Source organism: Saimiri boliviensis, chromosome 5, assembly GCF_048565385.1.
Source record: "Saimiri boliviensis isolate mSaiBol1 chromosome 5, mSaiBol1.pri, whole genome shotgun sequence".
Taxonomy (NCBI): Eukaryota; Metazoa; Chordata; class Mammalia; order Primates; family Cebidae; genus Saimiri; species Saimiri boliviensis.
This window is the reverse complement of record NC_133453.1, coordinates 111552882-111578294: the sequence shown is the minus strand read 5'-3', so window position 1 is coordinate 111578294 and position 25413 is coordinate 111552882. Positions and strand designations below refer to the sequence as shown.

Below are 25413 nucleotides of genomic sequence, written 5' to 3'. Positions count from 1 at the left end.
CCCTCTCCCCTAGTTTCTTATTCTAGGAAATAAAAACAAGATGCCAGATGTGGCTCAGTCTGTGTGGAGCACAAGGGAATGGATATTATCCTGGGTAGACTGTATTTTTAACCAGTCAACGGTTGGCAGCCAAATGACCCTTAAGCTCATTTAAACCTTCTTGTTACCTAATCTCCTCGGTCTTTTTTTTTTTTTTTTAATATGGAAGTGTTGAGAAAGAAATTCAAAGAGAAATAATTGTTCCTTAAACAAAGGTAAGATAGAATTATCAACAAGCACAGGGCAGCACTGCAGACTTGAAGAGTTGCCTGCAGGCATCTTACTGGCCATTCCTCCTTTCCAGCCACAAGAAATGAAGAACATCATAAGTACCCCACTCAGGGGAAGGAGTTGTGGAGTCTCTTGAAGTTGATCCACTTAGATTCACACATGGCCTTCAACAGGATCTGAGGTCTTGAATTCTTCCTAAACTTGTATATTTGTCTACCATATGTAATATTTTATTTGCTACTTCTGAGTGACTAAAAGAATAAAGGACACAAAAGAGGGAAATAAACCTCACTATAATTCTTATAGTTAAGTCACCTAAATTATGTACTGAAAGAAGCTTACCAAGCAGCAGTGAGCCGAAACTGCTTGGCGAAAATGAATGTCAGTCTGTGACATTTCATCAGACTTGATACAATGATACCCCACCAGCACTCTGCCACTCTAAATTGGGTGAAATACCAAGATTCAGAGACTTAAAGAAGACCACATCGACTAATTCTGGGCCACGCCCTTGCTCTTGAGAATATTTAAGTTTCTTCCTGCCACATGTGTTTTATTATTTTTTAGGTCATACTAAAGTGCTTTTTAAGGATCACATGCCTATCTCATGTGCCCTTATAGGCTCCATAAATGAGAGTGTCTGGCGGCTTTGCTCATGCATTCCAGCTGTGGGGTGCTGTTTCTTATTCTCCTTTTATATATTCGTTATGTGTCATGTTTTTATTTCAAACTTTAAAGAGAATTTTCATAGCTATGTCTCTACTATCGATAAGTTGGTGTGTTAACTATTTTGTATACATAACTCACTTTGATTCATACAACAATATCAAATCATTATTATTGTTTTAACTATTTAAAACATAAGAAAACTGAGGCCCAGAGTGACCTCACTGCTGTTATACTACTAGGGTATTGAGGTACATGGATTCAACTCGTGTCATCTGGTCCCAGTGACAGGCTGTCCTACTACATACAACACAATCATCTCTCAACTGTACTTAGGAAGGGCCTTGCATTTTGTTCCAAAGAAAGTGAAAGTCTGCAAAGTCCTCACCCTTGGCATGAAGAAAGCAAATCTATAACTGTCAGCTCCTTGCTTATCAATAGGTGCCACCATCATTTGCATCATTTTATTGTGACTAAAACCCACCATGATAATCACCACCAATTGTCGTACCCATTGCTTTGAAATGCTGGAATCATACCTGTCACTCATAAATTTAATTAAGTCTAATCATATTCCTAATGGACCTTAAAAGCAAGAATAAGTATGCAAATTCCCCTTGATGGCTCCATTGCCTATAGGCTCAATGCAGCCCTCACATGGGTGGATTGGTCCAGTCAGTGTAAGTTCCCACTATAATTCTTTAAAGAAATTTAATTCATTGCCAATATTTGAAAACTGAAAACTTTTTCATTAATAATTTAGTGTGGCTCTTTGGTCTTGTATTAAAGAATGGCATAATTTCCTGTTGTTAATCAATACTACAGCCCTGCTTTAGTTGAGACACCTACTTTATGCTTATCTCTCTTTCCCCAACACTGAGATTGTGTGTCAATTTCCATTTATTACTAACACAAAGCTGGATTCACATACTTTTTGACTTGCTTGGCCCCTGTAGGTATTTAAATTTGTATCTGTTTCCGTTGCATGAAACAGCTTTAGAGAGCAATTTACTTTAAGTTTTCAGGTAAAAAGTATTCTTAGTAATGTGCCTTGAATCATCAAACTAAATGTGATTTTTTCCCTCTGTTATTTGGAAGAGATTTTTATTTTTAGAGTGCTATTTGTAGATCCCAACACTTTGACACAAAAACATCAAATTGTTGTAGACAAGATGCCAAAGTCTATAGTAAAGACAGTAGTTGGCACTGATGGACAGACTTTAGAATCTACCATTTTCACCTTGAAGATGGAAATGGAGAGACATGCAATTCAATAGCAGTACAGAATTTCTTCAGGAGAGAATTTTGGCTTGGTCTTCATTACACATCGACTGTTTGGAATTTGCTTTGAAATCTCTGCCTGAAAAGATATTGGAATGTGGAGATTCAAATTCATCCCTGTGTCTATGCAAAGTTCATAGATGTACTTTCAGACTGAGACAAAAGCCTTATTCTATATCCTTTGAATGGCCTCTAAGTAGAGGTATTTGAATTGTAGATATTGTGCAGTACATTTCTTTACATTTTCCATTTGATAGACCTGTAGGAATATGTGTACAGGTGAATATTTGACTTATTTATAACCGAGATGAATTAATATGTTTTTCTCCAAATTTCATGAGTTGGACAATAAATCTGAACATTTAATTTTCTACATGTGCTGTGTAGTTTAAGCTCTTCAATACAGAATCATAGCTGGATGCATAAAAAGATGAATTGACTTGCCTGGGGCCGCAGAGTAGTTCAGGAACAAAGATGAGAACTAAAATAAGTGTCACTGCTGCCATTTTTGGGCATTTACCATAGATCAGGCACCATGCTAAGTGACTACATAATCTGTTTTAAACCCATCAGTCACTGGGATGTAGATGTTATCTCCATTTTAAAATTGAGCACACTGAGGATCTCAGATATGAAATTATTTGCCAAGTCTAACACTGCTAGGACCTGGGAACTGGCATTCCAGAACACAGCTGTATGCTTCTAAAACTATGTCCTTAAGACATGGGATACGTACTGGGGATACCAAGAACGTGATGTTGTTCCTGCCTCTTCTGTGGCATGAGGTGTGACTTTAGACCAGCTATCTAATATCCTGAACCTGAGTTTCCTCATTCGTGAATGGACATAATGACACCCACTGCATAGGATTATTGTTTGGGGGAAATTGGGGGAAAATACCCATCTGCCTCTGTTATACATTCAATGCTAGTTTCCTACATCTAGTTTTTCCTCTCAGCCAAATGATGTGACCCTTACTATGAGTCCAAAAACACCACCTTAAAAGAAAGAGAAAATATCCAATGGCTTATCCGATTCTTTTTTTTAACCTTTTCCAAAGGTGACTAGTCAATATCTTATTTGCATGATTAACCAAAACAAAGCCAGGGTCATTAACTACCGAGATCTTTAAGAACCAAAAGAAATGCAACAAACCAGTAACTATAAAACACCTGGAGTCAAAAGGTCATTAAAAAAAAAAAATAAAAATCTAAAGTTGATTAAAACCTGTTGGCAGGTGGCTGAAACAAGCCCTTGGGGGTAATTTCTGAGTGGAATTTGTGATGGCTGTTTCAAGTTAGTTGCTGAGATAGCAGATTTCTTTATGGGAATGAGAGGTGAAGTTTAATGTTACATTCGCACAGATTGAGCAGGTGGGGTGCTCTTAGCTACCAAAAGCAGCAGCAATCTTGGTCAACTATCCATTTCTACAAGCACACGTGGGGAAGATGTAAAATTCAGTTGTTTTTGGAAGCCGGCCATGGGTTTTGTAATTAACATTGCTTCCTTTCCCACACTCTTAGGCCATGAAAAGCCTTCTGTTTTCCCCCTCTCTGCCCCTACCCTACTGCAACTGCCCAAATCACTTCTGAAAAGAGGGGCCATGGAAAAGAGTCCCTAGATTATCCACACTTTGTCCTCTTTTTTTCTTAAATTTATGTTTTGCAGGACAAATGATACTGGCTTTCTTTCCTTCAAAGACCACTTGCCTGTCACTCAGATAGTTATCACTGATACCGACAGATCAAACTCAGAAGCCGCTTGGAGAATTGGTCCCTTGCGTTGCTATGGTGACCGTGAGTACCGAATCGAAAGAAGCTTTCTCTCTGCATTACATGAACACAAGATGTTTTTACTCCCTTATCCCTTTTCCCTGCAGTGTGCCCTAGTCTTGAAAATTATCCACATGCCCAGTGCTTTCTCATATCCCATTGAAAAAGATAAACCATGCTGAAGTATTTTTTCATTTGCAGGACGCTTCTGGAACGCCGTCTCATTTTATACAGAAGCCTCTTACCTCCACTTTCCCACCTTCCATGCGGAATTCAGTGCCGATATTTCCTTCTTTTTTAAAACCACAGCATTATCCGGAGTTTTCCTAGAAAATCTTGGCATTAAAGACTTCATTCGACTCGAAATAAGCTGTAAGTGCCCTAAATTACGAATTTAATGTAACTGACCAAGAAACAAGTTTTAGTCTTGTCTTTGCCACCAATCACTGGTGAGCATTTGTACCAGCAAATTAATCTCACTGTAAATCTGTAAAATTAGCCATTGATAATGTCTAGTTCCTTCTGATGCTTTATGATTTATTATGAACTGTCAGTATTTAATCAGCCATTCTCTCATCAAACTATGGACATTCCAAAAATTCTCATAGACACCTATGAGTTTCCAAAGGTATTTCTTACTTGTGGCTTTAATCTTCCATATTACAGGACTTTTGTTATGACACTTTCCATGCAAAGCTGAAAAGAGGATTATTATGCTTTCTATTCATAGTTGGGGTCTCCTTTTTTTATTTTACTTTAGTTCCAAAAGTAATTTCCTGACTTATTTCCCGCCCTAGGGACATGTGACTATCCAATCAGAATTGCCGTGGTTTCTCTACCACTCCCCCATCAACAGTGGCATATCTAATACATTTGATGCCAGGAAGTGGATCACCTCTTAGCACTGCATACCCAACATATAAACTATATTCAGTAATAATCATGGCATGCGATGAAAAATAACAGAAATACAGATGGTTCCTATAATTAAACATTTTGTATATAATTATACTAATATTATAATGTTTCAATACCAATAAAACACAATTTAAAAATTACATGGTCATAATTTTAATAAAAAAGAAAAAAGTATACCTATATACTTCTCTGTTGTGATCATGGTAATACATTTAAATTTATGTTCCTGAGTCTCTACCTCTGCAAATTTGACAGTGACTTTATAAAATTTAAATTTCTTCCCATGCTCATGTTCAAAAGAGTATACACATGTTCATTTATCTTATATTGAGCAAATAACACTTTCTATTAATTTTAGGTTTTTCATATGAAACAAGAGCTATGCAAATAGGTAAGGTTTTAAACCTCAGAATGTATTTGTTAAAAATTCATAAAAAATTGATTTTATAATAAATTCTGGAAATTCCAATACTGTCAATGTTTTTCTTTCAGGATTGGTTTTAGAAACTTCCAAATATTTCTGCAAGCAAAAAAATACCACTAAAGTATTTTCAGCAGAAGATATATCATAAATTTCTATTCTGTTAGGTAAAAAGTTACCATATTCCAAAGAATTTGAAATTGCTTGGGTTCTAGTAAGGTGCAAATTTTGTCTCAAACCTCTGTGGTTCCGTACATTCATGTATTCAACATTAGATTTAAGTTAAACAATGCTAGCACAGTAATTAGACAGATGAAAAATGAGAACTTGAGTTCTTAATCTTAAAATAAACAAATATATTTGATTCTGTATGTTTAGGAGACAATGGTAAATCTGGAGTTGTCTGTATTAACTTTCCCTCATAATATAATATTTATTAAGTGGAAAATAATAAAACATACTAATTTGAAGTTTACATATACATTGTTAAAAATTAACAGTAGCGTCCAAGTGCAGAGGCTGACACCTGTAATCCCAGCACATTGGAAGGCCTAGGCTAGTCAGGAGGATCACTTAAGGTCAGGAGTTCAAGACTAGCCTGGTCAACATGGTGGAACTCCATCCTACTAAAAATACAAAAATTATCTGGGCGTGGTGCCAGGAGCCTGTAATGCCAGTTACTCCGGAGGAGGCTGAGGCAGGAGAATCCCTTGAACCCAGGAGGCAGAGGTTACACTGAGCCGAGATTGCACCACTACACTCCAGCCTGAGTGACAAGAGTGAAACTCTGTCTCAGAAAAAAATAGTAACAGTAGCCTCAGCATCTTTGTTCAAACAGACCAACAAAAAATGTGTTTGTTGAAGGAATATTTTATCACTGACATTGTTTAGAATTATTTGTTCATGGTAATAATTTTTAAAAAGATGTATTTTAGTGACTTTTGCTATTGTTTTAGGTTCTCAGCACTCAGTGCACTCCTTATTGCTTATACACAGAGTAGGCTGCACCCAGCAGCTTGTCCTTGTTTTTCTCATGACCATAAAGATTCAGGCTTGTCATTAGGTGCCCTATCTGTGTGTGTCTAAGTGAACATTTTTTCTGTAGTTTGATTGAGGCAATTGACTATATCATTATAATGAAGTGACTGCATGAAATACCCTTGAAAGCCTAAGTAATGTCTTAGCCACAGAACTTGGAAATGTGAGAGCTCCAAAAAGGAGACTCCCCCGCCCAAAAATCAAAACTGACTGGGGGAGCCAGAGGAGATGGTAGAGGTATCTAAGGCCCCTGCAAATGACCAAGCAGCTAAGTGTTTCTTTTACAGCTACAGCACAACACATCCAAGGAAAAAGATCTTCTTAACTGGTAGTTTTAACCTCCTTTTACTCCAACAACTGAGACTATTAATGGGAGTAAGCTCTTGTGGCTTTGGTGTGAAACAAGATCCCTCATACCTAACTTGATCAGTCTCTAAAAATGTTGAGTTGAATGCCAACCATTTTATAATACGGATATGGTAACCTCAATGTAAATTTAATAAAAATTAGGCCCCGTGGCCTTTTGATTCATTAAAATAGCAGCAAATGTCATGGTATATTACTACAAGGTAATGACTGATGATTTAGTGTTAATTATACATCAATGTCCAATTTGTACTTTGTGGTATTGTATTTTCCCTTTGGCTTATGCAATATTGTTTTTAACACAGGTTAGAATTACATTTGACAAAAATCAAAACACATTGAAGTAATTGTTTGCTGTATAATATATCACCAGATTGCAGAACATACACTTTCCAAGACAATATTTTATATAAAAACATTGAAAAGTTTTTTATAAATTTATGCCACAAACGCCAAGATCTTATAGTTCTCAAAATGTTTTTTATTATTAATATTTAAAAGGGGAAAAGACCAAACTTTGGGGTGGGATGGGGGAGCATCTTGCATTCTTTATTTACAGCTACACTCATATTATGCATTTTAGGCAGATGTAATTTGTACCCTAAAGGGTTCATAGCAAGAAACCACCACAGACCAGCCATTTGGAAAGGAAATGGCCTTTTAACAGACGCAGTGGCTCAGAATAGATTTCCCTCCCATCCCCAAGGAGTGTTCCTCTAAAACGATCTGAGCAGCAGTTTCCAAGGTTGATATATCCAAATTGTTGAACAGGGAACGGTAGGTTTCCATGAGATTTTCAATCCTTTGCTTTCCAGCCTGCTTCCAAAGATATTTAAATTTTGTAGCCCATACTCTATGAAAAAGAAGACATGCTGCTCTGTTCTCATCTTAGTGAATGTGTTTCAGTGAGCCTGTGGAAACAGTGGCGATTTTGATACTTATCTCACAATCGCTGTACAGGTAGAATTTGGTACTTTAGATGAGGAGAGCAGAAGGAAATGGCCTTTGAGAGCCAATTCTGGCATAGTGGGAAGAACTTAGACTAGAACCCATTGTGGACCCAAACTTTCGTTCTTCCAAGTGGGTTTGTGAGCTGCCTGGAGCAAGTTCTTCTCCCTTCTTATGCTTGTTTATGTAACATGGGGTTTGTGGCATCTATATGCCACCCAAATGCCTTTGGCTGCAAAAAACAGAAAATTCAATCTGAACTGGCAGCCACAAGAATGGAAATTCGCTTGTACTGGAGCATGTGACTGAGCCCAGAGGAAGTAAGACTGGCTTTATTTATGGTTGTTTTCAGTAGTTTAACAAAGTTATCAGTGGTCTGATGGTTTTCTCTCTCTGTTTTGAACGTTGAATGTCTACTTCCATCTAAGGCTAGTTCTCCCTCATGATGGAGCTGCATCTCCAGCTGGTGAAGAATCCCTGCTTTCCTGCCTTACAATAATCCTCCTGAGAAACCATTCACTTGGCCTCTAAGAACCAATGTCTGTGGCTGGGAAATTACAGATTGCAGATTGGTTTATACCGGGGCCCACCCCGACACTAGAGAGTGGGTAGCTTCCCCTAAACTCATGGGAAAGTGAAAGAGGGAAGTTTCCCAAAGCAAACAGTATTGTTGGAAAGAAGGTAGTCATCAGGGAGACAATCAATGAGGATTCTTCTAAGTCAGCTGTCAGAATTTAAATGTGTAATTTATTTTTAAAAATGCCTGGAAAGGAAACAAAACCAGAAATTTCCTGAGCCGATCAGGAAAAAAACTGTACATATATATGTTGTGTGTGTGTGTGTGTGTGTGTGTGTGTGAATGTATGTATGTATATGTTTATGTGTATATATATGTGTGTGTGTGTATACTGTATATGTACATATATATATACACAAAAAGAGAGAGAAAGATTTAATTTTATGATTTCAAAGCATCATACTGAGAATATTACCAAATGTGGTGTTAACTTGGACACATTATAGTTGGAACGTCAGAAAATAGTACAAATGAATACTATCAATAATTACATTTTTGTTGAATTGTTGAGCAATTATTCTGATTAGACACTATACTAAATTCTTTAATTTCCTGATTTCATTCTGTTTCCAAGCACTCCCATTGACGACTATCACTATGTTGTACTGTGATTTTATCATCACACAGTGCACAGGTCGGAAGGATGAGCCTAGAGAGGAGAAGTGGTAAGAGTTAGAATTGGCTGGGAAGAGTTAGAATCCAGAACCCACTCAGCTCTGGCTGGCTCCTTACAGCACCCCCCAACTCTGCTTTGCATGGGTCTACAGGATTGACAATGTTAGAACTCAAGAGAACATGCAATTATTTACCTCCAGGTTTTGAGGCACAGTACCTATGGGAAGCCCCTGCAATTCTGTGCAACACCACATGGACTATTTGTCTAAAGATAGAAACTGTGGCTGCCATCAGATCCTTAAAGAGATGATGTCTCCAAAAAAATTTAATGGTATTTTATTTAGTTCATACTTCTCATTTTACACATGGACACATGGAGGGTCAGAGAGATTAACTCACTATGTTAAGGCCTTACACATTATTTATTCCATACCTGGATCCTGAAATCTCTCCCATGCCAACCCGAGGTGCGAACTGAGGGCACGGAAATGGAGTGTGGTTCCGTCTTCATGAAGCTCAGGACTGAGTGCTGGGAGAAGTGCTGAGTGCAGACCGAGGATGTTCTCCAATGGGCTTGGTGGTCGGTCCTGAAAGAACATCCTACAGGAGCATTTTTAGCAGCCTTCTTCTCATGTCCTAGGAGCACTTGGTAGGAACTCTGTCATAGCCCTAAACATGCCCTTTCTTTTCTTTATCAGTCTTCTCAAAAGAAATCGCCAGCTCATCTTGTTTCATTTGTCTCAGAATTCTCAGTGCCTACCATAGGGCCTGGTTTGGATAAAAACTCCATGAAAGGCTGAGGAAACTCCTTAGCTTTGCCTTGAACCGTAAATAGCTGGTGAGAGAAAGTATTTGTCAGAAGGTCGGGGGAAGGGAAGCTTAGAGGGTAAGTTCCTGATAGGGCTACTGCTGTCACGTCCTATTCAGGGCCAGTGGGCAAGGTTCACCTCTTCAGCAAGTGACAGCCAGCTTGAGTTTGCCTTAAGTGCCCTGTCATAAAGGCACCGGCCAAAGTGGGATGTATCATTCATTGACTCACGTTGTTTTCAGGCACCTTTATTATCTGTTCTAGCTTTGACTACCGAGGGCGACTGCACAGGTTTCCAGATTTGGAGGTTTTAGCATAGGAATAATGATTTATAAATGGAGCTCTGGGAAACACCACCTGGATTCAAATCCTGAGTCTGCCCCACCCACACTGGGTCAGCTTACTTAGCCACCTGTACCTCAGTTTCCTCATCTGTAAAAGATTACCTGGCTCATAAGGTTGTAGCAAAGCTTAAGAGAGTCAATTTGTGAAAAATGAGTAGCAGGGTACTTGGCTGACAGTACGTACTCAGTAAATTTTAACTAATTTTATTGAATTTTACTGATTCTAGGAGGAATTGCTTAAACATAGTGTATCTTTAATAGTTTCTTTAATAAAGTTAAATAGTAATAATTTAAAGACTTTCCAAGGACCCTAACACCTTGGTATAAAACTGTAAAAATATAAAGAAAATTGCAGAATCACATTTAGTATGTGCAGTGTAATGATGTATTAATGAAAAAAAATGAGAACTTCCTGTATACAAGGCACAGTCCTAGGTGTTGAGTATATAATAAATGAAGTGTTCTTCTAGAGTTTGCAGACTTGGGGAGACAGATTATTATTCAGCAGCAGGCTGCATATTGGAGCAGAGGTAAGCACAGACAGGAAACCTATTATGGAGGTGGTGGTCAGGGCACAGGGCCAGAAACAGCAGAGCAGCAAGACCTCCACAAGCATGCACCGTCTCAGTGGAATTTAATACCCATAAGGCTAGACTTGCAGGAAAACTTTTAGCAAAATCTTTAACATCCCTCACCCAAATTCTCACCAATTTTATTCTTTGCTTTAGAGAAAAATGTAAATGTGGAGTCCAGTCATCTCTCAGTTAAGTGTTTTTAAATTTTGAGATGAGCAGGGTTGCCAGGTGGCATTGGCGATCTGAATAAGAAACAGGGAAATACTCAAGGGGCCGCCTTCACTCTTACTTAGTCTAACTGCTCGTCACTCAATCTGTTCCCTTCAATTCTGTTTCCTTTTAAGGCATGAATTTGTAGCCCGAAACCAATTTGCCAAGGTTGAAAAATCACGGGACACAGTAATAATAACAACACCTGTCACTTGTCGAACCTGCAGTATGTGTCAGGCACAGTTCTAATAACTTTATCAGGGTTCATCTCTAAACAATCTGATGATTTAAGTGCTGTTTGTATCCCCATTTTGCAGAGAAGAAAATTGAGGCATGGTGACATTGAAAACTTGCCTTAGGTCACAATAGCTCCAGAGTCCAAACTCTGGCATCCCATTCTTATTGCTTCCACCCTACTCCCTCTCCTTAAGGTCAGGGCTTACCAGAAAGCAAAGTAATTCAAGCTCTCAGATACTCAGAATTCTGTGTAATAGGAACTTTGACTTAGGCTGCTTTCGGTTAAGGTTTAAAGGCTGGGAAGAGAGTGGTCTGGGGTAGAGTTTGTCTTGGCATTTCCGATCATTTAAATATGGCAGTTGATGACTTTGTCAAATAAATACCCATTTCCTGTTTTAGGGGATAGAGGAGAGGGATCAATTATAAAAGTGCCTGGAAGAAAAAAGGAATGTCTGACATATGAAAGTTCCAGTCTTCTCCTCATCCTCAGTTTACAATTAACCCCTTCACTTCCTTTAAATTAAGAAAATTCTTATGGGATAATGGAAAACACAAGACAATTATACTCAATAGAGCAAAATAGTGAAGACCCCTGCCTTTAGAGTCAAATTATACTTACCACCTAGGAAACTTTCAGCAAATTATTTATATTTCTGTCAACTTTAGTTTTCTCACTCATAAAATGAGAATAATGGTACATTTCTTATAGGGTGGTTTTGAGTATTAAAATGAGATAATCCAAGGTCAGTGTTTAGCATAGTGCCTGTCATAGAGTTCATTGTTCCTGCTGTGCTCCAACTTCCAGTTCTCTCTCTTAATGGTTATGCCACCATTGCCACTATCATCATCACCACCATTGCTTACACCATCGCCATCACCTCATAACTGCCATCACTACCATTACTGCATCACCATTACCACCACCAGCACTGCCATCATCATCTTCACCAACAGCGCTGCCATCATCACCATCACCATCAGCATTACCACCATCACCTCTACCACCACCACCACGACCACCACTACCACCACCACTATTACCACCACTGCCAGCACCATCACTACCAACATCACTAGAGTCACTACATCACTACAATCACCATTACCACCTCCATCACTGCCAATATCACTATCACCATCACTGTCACCATTACCTCCATTACCACCACCATCACTACCACCATGACCACTATCACCACCATCCAACAACGACATTATCACTACCATCACCATGATCACCACAGCACTGCCACGGTCACTATCACCATTACCTCTGTCACAACCACCACTATCGCTACAACCATTATCACCACCACAGTCACCACCATCATCATCACCTCCATCACCACCATCACCATCATCATCACTTCCATCACCATTGCCATCATTATCTCCACTACCACTGTCAATACCACCAGCACTACCACCACTACCATCAGCAGTACCATCACCTCCACCACCACCACCATCACCACCACCATCACCTCTACCATCATCATTAACATTTCACCATGATCAGTATGCCTACCTCTGACTGGCTGCCATCTGGTTTCAATTGCACAAAGATAGCTATAGAGAGGCAGAAAGACTCATGGAAGGAGTCCCGTGTGACAACTGGAGGCTTGGGTTTGATTGCCTGCACTGCAAACTGCAGCTGTGTCTCCTTGTAGAGGGCAATTCAACTTTCTGAGCTTTTTTTGTTATGGAAATAGCACAAATGCTTGTATCACATGCATTAATAAAATAAGGAGAAGGAGCTGGGTTTCCCAGGGAATGAGTCTCTTCCCTGCAGGAGTGGAGCTGCCTAGCTAACCCAATGTCTGCAGATATCCTTGAGGACACAGCTGAAGCCACAACAGATCCAAAAATTCCAAGGACTTGGCACTTAGGCAGGTTTATCAGATAAGCATGAGTGGTCCAGGGCCCTATCCTGGTTCCTGAATTTGCACAATTAGCAGGAAAACAGAACTTGGAACAAGTATACACATTTAATTTGGTAGATGTTACTACTAATGGTGATTTCAATGCTGCAGGGATTCCAAAAGAAATGTCCACATTGATATTAACCTGCAATCATGTTTCCCACTCAAGCTTGTGCCTTGAATGTGCTAACAATGCTCTCTATCCTTCTTCCTGTTTTCCTTTCTGGTTTCAGCTCCTTCAGAGATCACCTTTGCCATTGATGTCGGGAATGGTCCTGTAGAGCTTGTAGTCCAGTCTCCTTCTCTTCTGAATGACAACCAATGGCATTATGTCCGGGCTGAGAGGAACCTCAAGGAGACCTCCCTGCAGGTGGACAACCTTCCAAGGAGCACCAGGGAGACGTCGGAGGAGGGCCATTTCCGACTGCAGCTGAACAGCCAGTTGTTTGTAGGTAGGGGACATCTTAAGGCTCCCTTTGTGCTAAGCCCCTACAACATCACTGTGTGACCATGTCCAAGAAAAAATGTCTCTTCTATTTTAGATCTGGGAGATGATCAAAATGTCATAAATCATTTCTAATTGTGAATTTCGTTCTGTAAGTTCTTTATTTCTATCTTCTTTAACTACGGCAAGTTAAGATGATGCTAACCTTTACCAAATTTTGAGGTTGTCCAGATTCTGTACATTTTCTTTTTGTAATATTGTCTTTTCTGTCCAGGGACCCATTTTGTTCTTCATCATTGTAGTATAAATCTGCTCTAAGGGACAGGACATGTCACCTCTTTACAAATTAGTGGGTGTAGAATCTTAAGTCATAGGCTGACCTTCCAAGTGATGCCACACACCTGATAATTATTGGTATCCATGTACTCAGGTAATTGAGCCATTTCAAAGGGACTTCTGTCATCAGTGACATGGTGGGGAGAGGAATAATCCCTTTCTAAGTCAGTGGTCTCTTTGATACTCCCTGAAATCATAGCACTGGGGATCAGCCTGATGCAGGTTGTTCATCTGAACTGGCATCTGCTGGTGGTGGGGGCCTGGAAACATCCAGGCATCCTTCTCTTAGTCATCCCTCACCTCCTTCATTCCACTAGTAGTCACTGAGCATCTACAGCAGGTCAGGTATCTTGTTAGATAGGGAGTATTGAAAGATGAATCGAGCAGAGTCACTTTTCTTCAAGGAACTCATCATCCTCTGAGGAGAGAGAGAGAGAGAGAGAGAGAGAGAGAGAGAGAGAGTGTGTGTGTGTGTGTGTGTGTGTGTGTGTGTGTGTTTCACAGAGAAGAGAGCATGGGGTTTTGGAAGTCTGTCTTCAGGGCTTGAGCCTTAACTCCATTTAAGTTGACATTTTGATTCCCTTGTCATAATTCTTAGATTTTGCTAAATATAAGGGAGTGTGTGTGTGTGTGTGTGTGTGTGTGAGAGAGAGAGAGAGAGAGAGAGAGAGAGAGAGAGAGAGAGAGACAGATGAGAGAGAGAATAATAGAGTAATATAGGGTCAGCCTTATAGCTGTAATCAAAAAACAATTAATGGAGGTAGAGCTTTAAAATACAAAATCAAGCTCTAAAATTTAAGAAATATTGTCAATACTACCAAAACCAAGAGTGTACTTTTGTATAAAACTTTGACTTCAGATGCTTAGAACAGTGATGTAAATAAGTAACAGAATTTGTCAGTCTACCCAGATTTAACTTTGTTTATTTTTTGTTTATTTTTTTGCCAACACTCACTCTACATAGCTTTACTGCTAGTGATGAAATGCCATCAGCACTCAATGAAAGTTTCCTACTTGCTTCCTTTACATTTAGGTTTTTGCAACTTTTAACTCTGAGGAAAGCAGTCACTAAAATCACATGAGCTAAAAGAAAATAAGTAACAGAATGTGAAGATTCATATTCTCTCTTCTCAACAGGAGCCGTATTTCTTTCTGTGTTTGTCATGTACCATAGGTCTAGCAGAAGCTAAGATATAAATAATTAAAACAGTTTTATGATTGCAAGTCATTTGCTTAATAATCCATATATGTGATATGATTTACTATTAAAATATTTTTAAAATTTATATTGCTGCTTTAATTCTACATCACATTTTGATGTGTGACTTCTGAGAAAGGTTGCTAGTCATCAGAATCTAATATATTTTTTGGTGAATCAAGTCAAGTGTTTCACAATTTTCATAAATTATATTCCATGCCAAAGTTTAATTTATCTTCAAGCAGTATTTATGAATCTTTCTGGCTGAAAAGTATATATAAAGATGGAATAATTTTTTTACCCTTTCATGCAAATTTTATATAGCTATGAAATTATCATATGAACTAGATATGTGATAAAGTTTGTGCAAAGCAAAAGGGAAAGGTGGCAGCTGTGTTTCATGGCAGATTTCTATCTGCAGACGTTTCAGTTAAATTGATCACAAATGCAATGAGTTGTAAGAGCATGTCAGTGGGTCTGGAGTAGATATCTTGCTGGAGCTGGAGCCAAGGTCAACTGTAGCAAGAGCACCTGCTTCTCTTAAGTTTCTCTCGAATAAGTCCCATCTCAGATGTTACTCTGCTTTATTGAATTTGCCTTAATGTACATAAAGAAGAAAAAACGTTGAAGGTCAGGCATTGTAGTCTTTCAATTTGAATCTTCCTATTTAGAGTTCAGTGATATGCCCATTTAGAAACATCAAGTGGCCGACAAAGCTGAAGTCTCAACATTTCCATCTTGCACGATTCAATTGTTTAATAAATACATAGATAAATAAGTAAGGCCTGCTTATTTATAGTCACCAGAATGAACAATTGCATTCTCTATTGTTCAGAAACTGAGAAGCACTGGATATTTATATTTGCTAGGCAGGAAAAGATATCACTGGCATGTGCGTCTTTCCTGGAATAGATTGAGTGTAGCATTACTTAAATATTAATTTGGATATGTCTGTCTAGATATCTCTGGCCACTGAAGGATCTTTCAATCAAAACGGAGCATCCTTCAGCATTGTAATCCCTGGCACAGCTGCTGTGGTCATGAGTGTTTCCTAAGTACCAGAAAGAGGCTACGTTTTTAGAATAGAATGTTTCTCTTAGCACTGCCCCTGTCATTGGAATGTGACAGGTTGAAATGCTGATACATGAGTCAATGCATGCTGGATTTCCAGAATCAATATTTTAACTTCAGGCTGTTATATCACCATGATGGTTAGGGACATTTGCAGCCATGCAGTCTCACCAATCGCATTTCTTTAACAGAGCAAGAGACTCTTCATAACATGCAGCTTCTGAAACGTATGCTGCAAGCATGTGGCATTCTCACCTTTGGAACTGTCAATAGTACTGCCCCTTCTGCTTTGTAATTTCCCAGTAATGTGTCCATCAATAGGAGGAAGAGGCAAGAAAAATCCAAGAGCCAGTACTCATTGCTGAAAGTGAAATGGAAAGATCTGAGTACGTGTTCCAGGTCAGATGCCAACAAGCCGTAGGCACTGGGTAGAAAAGATAACCAGCATGAGTATATTGTTGTCTGTATCTGCAGAATGAAAATGAAGAGACTGTAATTGATCTTCTAAGACTTGAAGATGTGCTATCTACATGTATAAATTAGGAACGACTGTCACACCTAGCATCATGCCGTGTGTAGGTAACAGCAAAGAAAGTATCTCATTCCCTCCAAACCTAACACAAGATCTTTCAAAATATGCTGCAATTACAGAGTGGAAATTTTGTGAAGATGTGGGCCTGTGAGCCTCATTTTATGACTTTATTTTCTTCTACTTTTCTTTCCCCACAGACCTATCTTTTTTTCCTTGGCCCAACTGCACTATTTGTGTCAAAATAAACTGAAGTTACTCCAATCTTACAATCCCCTGGGGAAAATGCTACACTGACTTGATAAATCATAACATTTGGAGAGATTTCCCCCAAAATTGCTGTTCTTGCTTCTAGGCTGGTAGAGAATGATTATTCCTATTTTCAGGTGAAGCGTGTCAAATTCAGTGAGGTGAAGAGTGAAGCCAGGCTGGCTTGGCTTGCACGTGTTAATTTTGTGCTCTGGCACTTCCTAAATTCTTGATTTGTGGCATAATGCAACACATAACAAAGTGGCCCCAGTCTCCTCTTGGAATAGCAACTTATATTTTACGCTTGAGAGTGTTTCATGAAGATAGCTGTCCTGACGCGGGCCTGTAGAGCTTTCCATTTGGCTTAATGTCATGTGTCTCATAGTACAGGAAGAGATCTATATTCTCTTCACACTGAAAAATAACTGGAAAATTAGCTGTTAACATATTTTTACGTAAAGCTATTATGCATGGAGGAAGATTATCATTATGTCAATAATGAAACAAAAGGTAAAGAAACAATAGTTGTCTTTTTGACATTATATAAATCTGTTTATGTCTACTATTCCCTATAAAAGTGTATTTTTTCAAAGTTAAATAATATATTGTTTACTTCAATTTTCACAGGAAAAATTAATATACAACTTCTGATGTTCCCTTAATAATTGCATAAGGGAAATTGTTCTGGTTGGTTTAAGAAGATGCTAAGAGACCTCTGAGCGCTACCAGGGAGGTCCCGGGACTGCCTCGGTAGCTGCATAAGCATTCAGTGGCCACTCAAAAATGCGTCTTTAGTGGAAAAGAACGATGAAGAACACCTGGGTTTGTCTCTAACACCAGTGCTCCACAAAATCAGATTCTTAGAGCTTAAAAATATTTGAAAAAAAATTGGTTCTGTTTTTATATTTAGGAAAAGTTAATGATTAAATCACCCTTTAGCAAACCTTTGTCTCTTCATGAAGCTTTGAGAATTGGATACATTTAACCCATCCCAACACCCATTTTAGTGTTTTCTACCTGCTATATATATATATATACACACACAATATGTATATGTATTTATGTGTGTGTGTGTGTATGTGTATGTGTTTGTATTTTTGAAACAGGGTATCTCTCTGTCACCCAGTCTGGAGTGCAGTGGCACAATCTCAGGATCTCAGTTCACTGAAACCTCTGCTTCCTGGGTTCAAGCAATCTGCCCACCTCAGCCTCCCAAATTGCCCCCTACTATTTAAGACGCATTTTTGAAATGTTTATTGACAACCTCTTCTGCTTTCATTGAGGTCATTTTATCATCTTTTGGTCTCTGTTGGATTAAAATGGGCAATTGATGCAGAATGGAGTGTTGTGTGTGTATTTGCATGTGTGTGTGTGTGTGTGTGTGTATGTATGTGTGTGTACACTCATACCGTCTTTTTTAAAGGAGAATGCAGCATGGTATCGTTTTCTCAAGCTTCAGATCTCTCAAAAACTCAAAGTTAGAAGCAGTAATTTGATTCTCTTGGCACTTCCACTTGTCAACATTTATAACTCAGTAAAGAAAGAAATCATTAGAAGAGCATCATTTATGTGAAACTGGCAGTGTAATTGTAAAAAGAAACTGCATGCAGAGCCTTCTGGACAATAAAACAGTTCTCTCTGGGCATTCAAGGACCCAATCTGAGGGGCGATCACAGGAGACAGGTCAGGCTGCCCTGGAGCTAATGTGACGGCGACATGCTGAGTAGCCACAAGGAAGCTCCCGGCTGGAAAACAGCAAACCTGAGAGGTGGGTAAGGCTGCAACACTGCCTAGAGCTTTGTGATCTGGTTTCCATCTCTCCGAGTCTGTGGAAACAGAGCAGATGACTCAGAGGAGGAGGAGAGAAAGACTTTGGGCAGAGCAGTGGATGGGAAGATGTATGAAAAACCACCAGTAAGTGCTGCTGGCAGAGTCACACTTTCCTCATCTTGTTATCAAGTTTCTTCTGAACACACGCACAAACCATGCTTCAGCCAAAGCTTTGTCTGCATCCTCGTGTCATCATCTCCTTCGAGGGTGGCCTTGCTTCAGTTGCAGCAGCTCTGGCATCATCAGCAGTGAGATCATCTTCATCAATACCCACACCAAGTTTGATCATCCTGCCAATCCTGTCAGTGTGGGTCTGAGGATCTCCCACACTTGAGCCAGAAGACAGGAGCACAGTTTCATAAACCAAGAAGCAACTTAATGGAAGAAACTCTCCAAAGGGGGTTTGTTTTCCAAAGAAAAGTATTGTTCAGAGGAGAAAAATTAGAAGCCAAACTAGGTCCCAGCACTTTGGGAGGCCGAGGCGGGTGGATCACGAGGTCGAGAGATCGAGACCATCCTGGTCAACGTGGTGAAACCCCGTCTCTACTAAAAATACAAAAAATTAGCTGGGCATGGTGGTGCGTGCCTGTAGTCCCAGCTACTGAGGAGGCTGAGGCAGGAGAATTGCCTGAACCCAGGAGGCGGAGGTTGCGGTGAGCCGAGATCGCGCCATTGCACTCCAGCCTGGGTAACAAGAGAGACACTCTGTCTCAAAAAAAAAAAAAAAAAAAAAAAAAAAAAAAAAAAAAGAAGCCAAAGTAGGCATGTTGTAAAGCTGTTCAAAAATAATTCAGAGAGAGAATTCTGAATGGAAATGTAGTGTTCGAGTCACATTCTGCTTAAAAGGATTGTGACAAATAGAGACACGTTAAAAAAAAAAAAAAGGTTTCTTATGAGCCTGGAAGAAAGGGATATGGATTCAAAGCTGCTTCAGTAGGTACGGTGATTTTATAGAAGAGGAGGCAGGAAGGGCCATACTCCAGTTCGGCTTCCAGCATTATCACCCATGTCTCAGGGTAAATACGGATCAGGTCTCAGGCTCATCTTCCACGTGTGAGGAGGTTTAGGGAGCTGTAGTAGACCTTGTGATGTTCTGCCCTGGTTTCCCTTCAAGGAAGCACTTGCCCTGCACCTGAAAGCGGGGTTGGTGGACAGTCTTCATCTGTCTGCAGCTTCAGAAACTGCCTCAGCTGCGGAGAAAGCCTTGACCAAGGTCATGTCCTTCCCAGGGAAATTCACATCCAGTGACTCACTGAGCCAGGGTGCAAAGGTACAATCATTGTTCATAAGAAGGAATATCTCTGTTATTCATTCTGGCTCCAGCGCTCCTGGTGGGACTGTGCCGAGCTGATGTTGGACCTGTACCTCAGCTCACTTCTCCTCTGCCAATTCCTACTTTCCTTTCCTTCCGTCCAATCACAAGTATGGTGTCCAAGGTTTCCCTAAAAATATCCTGCACCCTTAGCTTCATCTCAGAGTTTGCTTTCTGGTGAACCCAAGCCGAGACAGAAACAGATACATTTTTCATGCAACTTACGCGTGCATACACACACACACACACACACACACACACACACACACACTTCTTTAAAATCAACCTGATTTTCTTAAGTGAAATGTATTTTTCATTTCTCCTGAGAATTATCTATAAAATAATGCCTCTTCCTCTCCCACTTTCTTTTCCAAAACACTGTTTAATGCTAATAGGTTATTAAGAGCAAGTTTGCATGGTTTTGCTTCATTACCCTTTGAAGGTCCTTGTACACAAACTAAAATGGGCCTGCCCTCACCCCCAATCTACCTGACAGACTCCTTTTCATTGATAATGCACACTTTGATGAGTCAGATGACCTATCTCCTCTAGGGGGAATCTATTCTGGTTCACCTCCGTGTCTCTGTGGGAACACACAACGCGCCTGATTATTCTGATCTAATTGTTGCATCTCTCTCTTCTAGAAGTTTCCTTGTGGGAAGACATAGTGTCTAATTTATCTTCACATCTCCAGGATCAGTAAAGGTTTTCTAATATCTTTAGTGTTCAATATAAATCTAATGAATTAATGAAAGTCAATAAATGCAAAGTTCCCAGTGCTGTCCATTCTACAAGTGGCTTTATGATAATTAGGCAAGCCACTTACTTAGCGCCTCTGTGATTCCATCTGCCCACTGGCTTAATAATAATCAATACCTGGCAAATCAATTTCAAACACTGAATGCGGCAATAGATGTCCCTGTCCCACTTGGGATCTCCTTTTAAGGGTTATTAAATAAGAATGACAAGCAAAAGACTGTTTCAAATGTGAGATGATTTGTGTCCTCACCACAGTGAAACAATGAGACACTCCTTTTGGAAACTGAGGGGATTTGACATTTAAAGGACAAACTCAATTGGCTCAGTGGCTCCTGGGGGAAAGATCCTTCCCCACAATGGATTTTACCTCTTCTCACAAATCAGCAGAAATGTCCCCACAGACCAGTGTACCTGGAGTGTGAGTGCCTTGAAAGCTGAAGGCAGGTTCTTATAAAGGGGAAAGTTTCTTGCCATTTTCTTAGCCATCAACTTTAAAGGTAAAGGGATTTTCAAAACCACATTTTCAAATTGCTATATGGTTCATACATGCCTTCTTCAGAATTGTTATTGCTAAATTGCATTCTCACAGCTATTATTTTCCCCTGATCTGTTCAATAAGACGGACCTTTCTGGGCTGTTTTTGCAGATCAAAGAATTATGTCTGATCTGGTAGTGAGAGGATGTGCTTAGACCAGAAACGGGACCTTTACTTGTCATTCAAGGATACCAGAAATAAACTGAAAGCTGACCACACTCCTCACACATTTGCAATGCCTTCTGGGGAGTCAGGATTTTTCCTTAGCCACTGCCCTTCTCTTGGTCTGGGCTGAGAATAAAGTGTAGCAAAACGCCAGACTATGTTATTGTTTTAAATGGAAATGATTTTCTTTAGCAGAATTCATTCTTCATTCTCCCAGGGATCAACTTCCTCCTTTCCTACTCTGTCGCCCGAGTGAGTCTTTGGAGGCCCGTGGATACTTCAGTGGAGTTTGGAGCATTTTGTGGGATGGGGGGAAAGCAGCTAGTGGTCTGATTCTGCACTTCCACTTGCGTTTCTGTGTCTTTCTTTTTTCCCCCATTCATATTCATTTCCTCCCATAATTTACTGAGCAAATATTTCCTGAGTGCACGCTTTATCAGCCCTGGGTGGGAAAGTGGGGTCATGGAGATAAATAAGATCCGTTTGCTCTTTGGGAGGTACAGGCTCAGGGGAGAGGTCAGTTGGATTTTCCAGCAGGCCGTTCATGTGTGGTATGTGGTATGTATTCAAGGGGGTGTGAGCAAGGAAAACTGAATGCAGCTCCCGACTCCATGTGGAGGCCGGTTTCAGACTCGATTTTTCTTATGTTCTGTAATTATTTATTTCTTGCCTCTCTCTTTCTTATATTGGGGAAATAAGATTAATATGTAGTTAGTACAGTGTCTAAGGAAATTAGTCCGTGGAAGGCAGCTTGACACTTGTGTGCCCACTCAGTGTATAGGAAGCAGATCTTTTACTTCGCTAAGCCAGTTGCTCACTTATTTAGGTATTTGGGAGCACACCTGAAGCCCAAACACCTCAGGACCTAAGGCCCCTTCTGGGCCCTGCTGTCTCCTTGGGGTACTCAGTGTGGACACTGCATTCCCCACCGCCATCTGCACTGCACTGGAGCACTGCTTTGAGCTCCGGTGTGTCTTAAAATAGTGAGATGGTGCTTGTATCCATGACAGAGTTGGGTACCCTTTTCCTTCTCATTCCCTACCATTTTCCCCCAGACTCTTATCCTCAAGGATCCTTCCTTTCCTACCTTTCATCCCACTTCTTCACAGGTAAATTAATTCATCCAAAACACGGGGGTGGGGTGTCATTGTCAGGATGAGGTTGTGGCCCTGAAGGGCAGATTCAAACTCACCAGGTTCTCAGCCACACACCCACTAATAAGACATAGTCCTTGCCCAGAGGTGTGCTCCAGAAGCAATAGTGGAGGACAGTGGAGCAGTTGTGTATGTGTGCATATGGAGTGACGAGCTCCATTTCCCTTTTGTAACACCTCCACTGTCTTGGGTTTCTGAAGCCTTCAATTTTCCCCTTTCCGTCACAGAATATTGTGTTACGCATTTCCTCTGGTTCCACCATTTTTTATCCTTTTGTCTATTCGCTCTCATTTTTTCTCCTCTTTGATCTTCTGCAAAGCCACCTTGCTTCCTTCCATTTATTCCTGAAGGCCATTTAACCTCTGATGGTGCCTGCATGCTCAGCAGGAAAATACAGATGATAACGTATCCTGCTTGCTTTGTGTTCACAAAAGACTAAAAGCCTCTAGATACTTTAATATTTTATCCTTGTTATTATTGTTATTCTAACTTGTCCCCAACATTATGTATTATGAAATTGACACCTTTTTCTGTGCTAGACGGTCATGTAGACCTTACACGTGGGAAAAGTCTAGTTTGAACACAGTACAGGGGAGACTCCAGACCAATCACAAGCCGCAGATAGAAATGGAAAGTGTAAATCAGATTTCTAATAAACATCCCATGGCCGAGAGAATTTTAGTTCAATTCTCACATTTTTCTTCATCTATAGTTTATAAAGTAATCATGGGCATTTAGCATATTGGCCAAAAAACTTTTAAATTTTTTTTAAAAAAGTTTTAATTTACTGCTGGTGGGAATATAAATTGGAATAGTTAAGAAGTTTGTTTCACATTATCTACTAAAATCAAACACATGCATACCCTACGACCAACAGTTCTACTCCTAGGTATACACCAATGGAAAATATGAACCAAAATAAATATAGAAAATTACTTACAGCAGCACTATTCATAAAAGCCAAAACCTCTACCCTTTATGCCCATTGACAATAGAAAGGAAGGTGATTTATGAAATGGTTATTATGCCAGAATGCTGTACAGCTTCCTTTATTAAAATGGACTAATGTCATCAATATAAAGGTAGGCAAAAGAAGCCAGTCCCTAAATAGTACATGCAATATGATTCCATTTAAACCATGTTCAGCTTCTGATTTTAGAAACGGGTTAGCAGTATCCTTGGAAGGGGGTGTTGGTGACTGGAAAGAAGCTTCTGGTTTGCTGGTAAAATTCTGTCTTTTGATCTGGTTGCTAGTTACTTGGGTGTGTTCAGTTTGTGAAAAATTATCAAGTCATATATTCACGTGCACTTTTGCATTTGTTCTAGAACAGGCATACACACTAAATCAGTACTAAAACAGCCTACGTCATTGAAGTTGAGTTGTCTCATCATCATAAGATTTAAAGATTTTATAAGTAGTTCCCCATATAGAATTATTTATCATTCTCTTTTGTGATACATTTCCTGCCCTAGTCTGTAACAACTATTTCAAAAAGCCAATTAAATATTAATATTTCTGCTTGTAGTCCTACTCTGAGCTCCGTTTTCAGCTATTTTCTTTAAAAAGTGCAGTAAAGCTAGTAATAACAATGCTTTAATGAGGGGATTTGGCATTTGGTTTGGGATTTCACAATTTGTAGTGAGGATTGAATGAATGAAGCATATAGAAAGTATCTTATATGTGGCCGGGTGCAGTGGCTCATGCTTGTAATCCCAGCTCTTTGGGAAGCCAAGGCGGGTAGATCATGAGGTCAAGAGATCGAGACCATCCTGGCCAACATAGTGAAACCCCGTCTCTATTAAAAATACAAAAATTAGCTGGGCGTGGTGGCACGCACCTGTAGTCCCAGCTACTTGGGAGGCTGAAGCAGGAGAATTGCTTGAACCTGGGAAGTGGAGGTTGCAGTGAGCTGAGATTGTGCCACTGCATTCCGGCCTGGCACCTGGCAACAGAGTGAGACTCTGTTTTTAAAAAAAAAAAAAGAAAGAAAGAAAGAAAGAAAGAAAGAAAGAAAGAAAGAAAGAAAGAAAAAGAAAGAAAGAAAGAAAGAAAGAAAGAAAGAAAATATTTGATATGAAATAAATTCTTAGTTCTGATCACTATTGTTATTTTTACATTTTGGGCATCTAGTTAATACTACCAGTATTGTTAAATGGTGCGTGTTTAGTGATTCCTGAGCAAGAAATCACTCTGGCAAAACCCACCCAGATACATGTCTTATCCTTAAGGAAATCACATTTTGAAATTAAAGTCTCCAGTAGGATTTCATCCTGGTACCAAGATTCTGCCAATTGCAAAACAGGGCTTAAAAAAGAAGACGATTGATGGCTTGAGTACTTGCTTTTATTCATCATGTATATGTTAAGCCTTCAGCCACTTTAGTCAAACAGTCTGCCGCTTTTTTAAATCTGGGTGGTAAATGCAGCAGAACTTCAGTAGGAAACAAGCTAGCTGTTCCCTGTTCAAAGGCAGAAAAAAAAAAGAGTAGCGCAGGAGGAAAGGGTGGGAGGGTCGAAGGGAGGATGGAAAGGTGATGGTGTACTAATGTTTGTGAAAAAAGAGCCTGATCTGATGCAGTCTGTGTTTTTCCAGGGGCTTCTCTGAAAATGAGTTTTGCTGGAGCATTTGCAGGAAAGAGCAGACACACATGAGAGAAACAGAGGCTCCATGTTTGTGCTCAAAGAGGGCACAAGGAATTGAGATGCCTCTATGAAAGCAATGAGCATTCGTCCAAATGACACATGGAGGTTTTCAAAGACAGGATTAGAATAATGATAGCAAAGTTTTTAAGAGATGATTCATACTCAGTCCAAGGAAACATCATCATAAAGAACCCACTTGATACCAAGGGCCAACTGAAG

General features: G+C 39.7%; 1 protein-coding gene across 2 annotated transcripts in view; it reads left to right on the top strand.

Annotated features, from left to right (window-relative positions):
• CNTNAP5 (contactin associated protein family member 5) overlaps positions 1–25413 on the top strand; it is an 891734-nt gene that overhangs the window by 719046 nt on the left and 147275 nt on the right. For both annotated transcript variants that reach the window (XM_010342190.3, XM_074399829.1), the window contains exons 15-17: positions 3886–4013; positions 4191–4361; positions 13202–13420. In XM_010342190.3, the coding sequence (XP_010340492.1) occupies positions 3886–4013; positions 4191–4361; positions 13202–13420 (518 nt within the window). The remainder of the gene's footprint in view (positions 1–3885; positions 4014–4190; positions 4362–13201; positions 13421–25413) is intronic.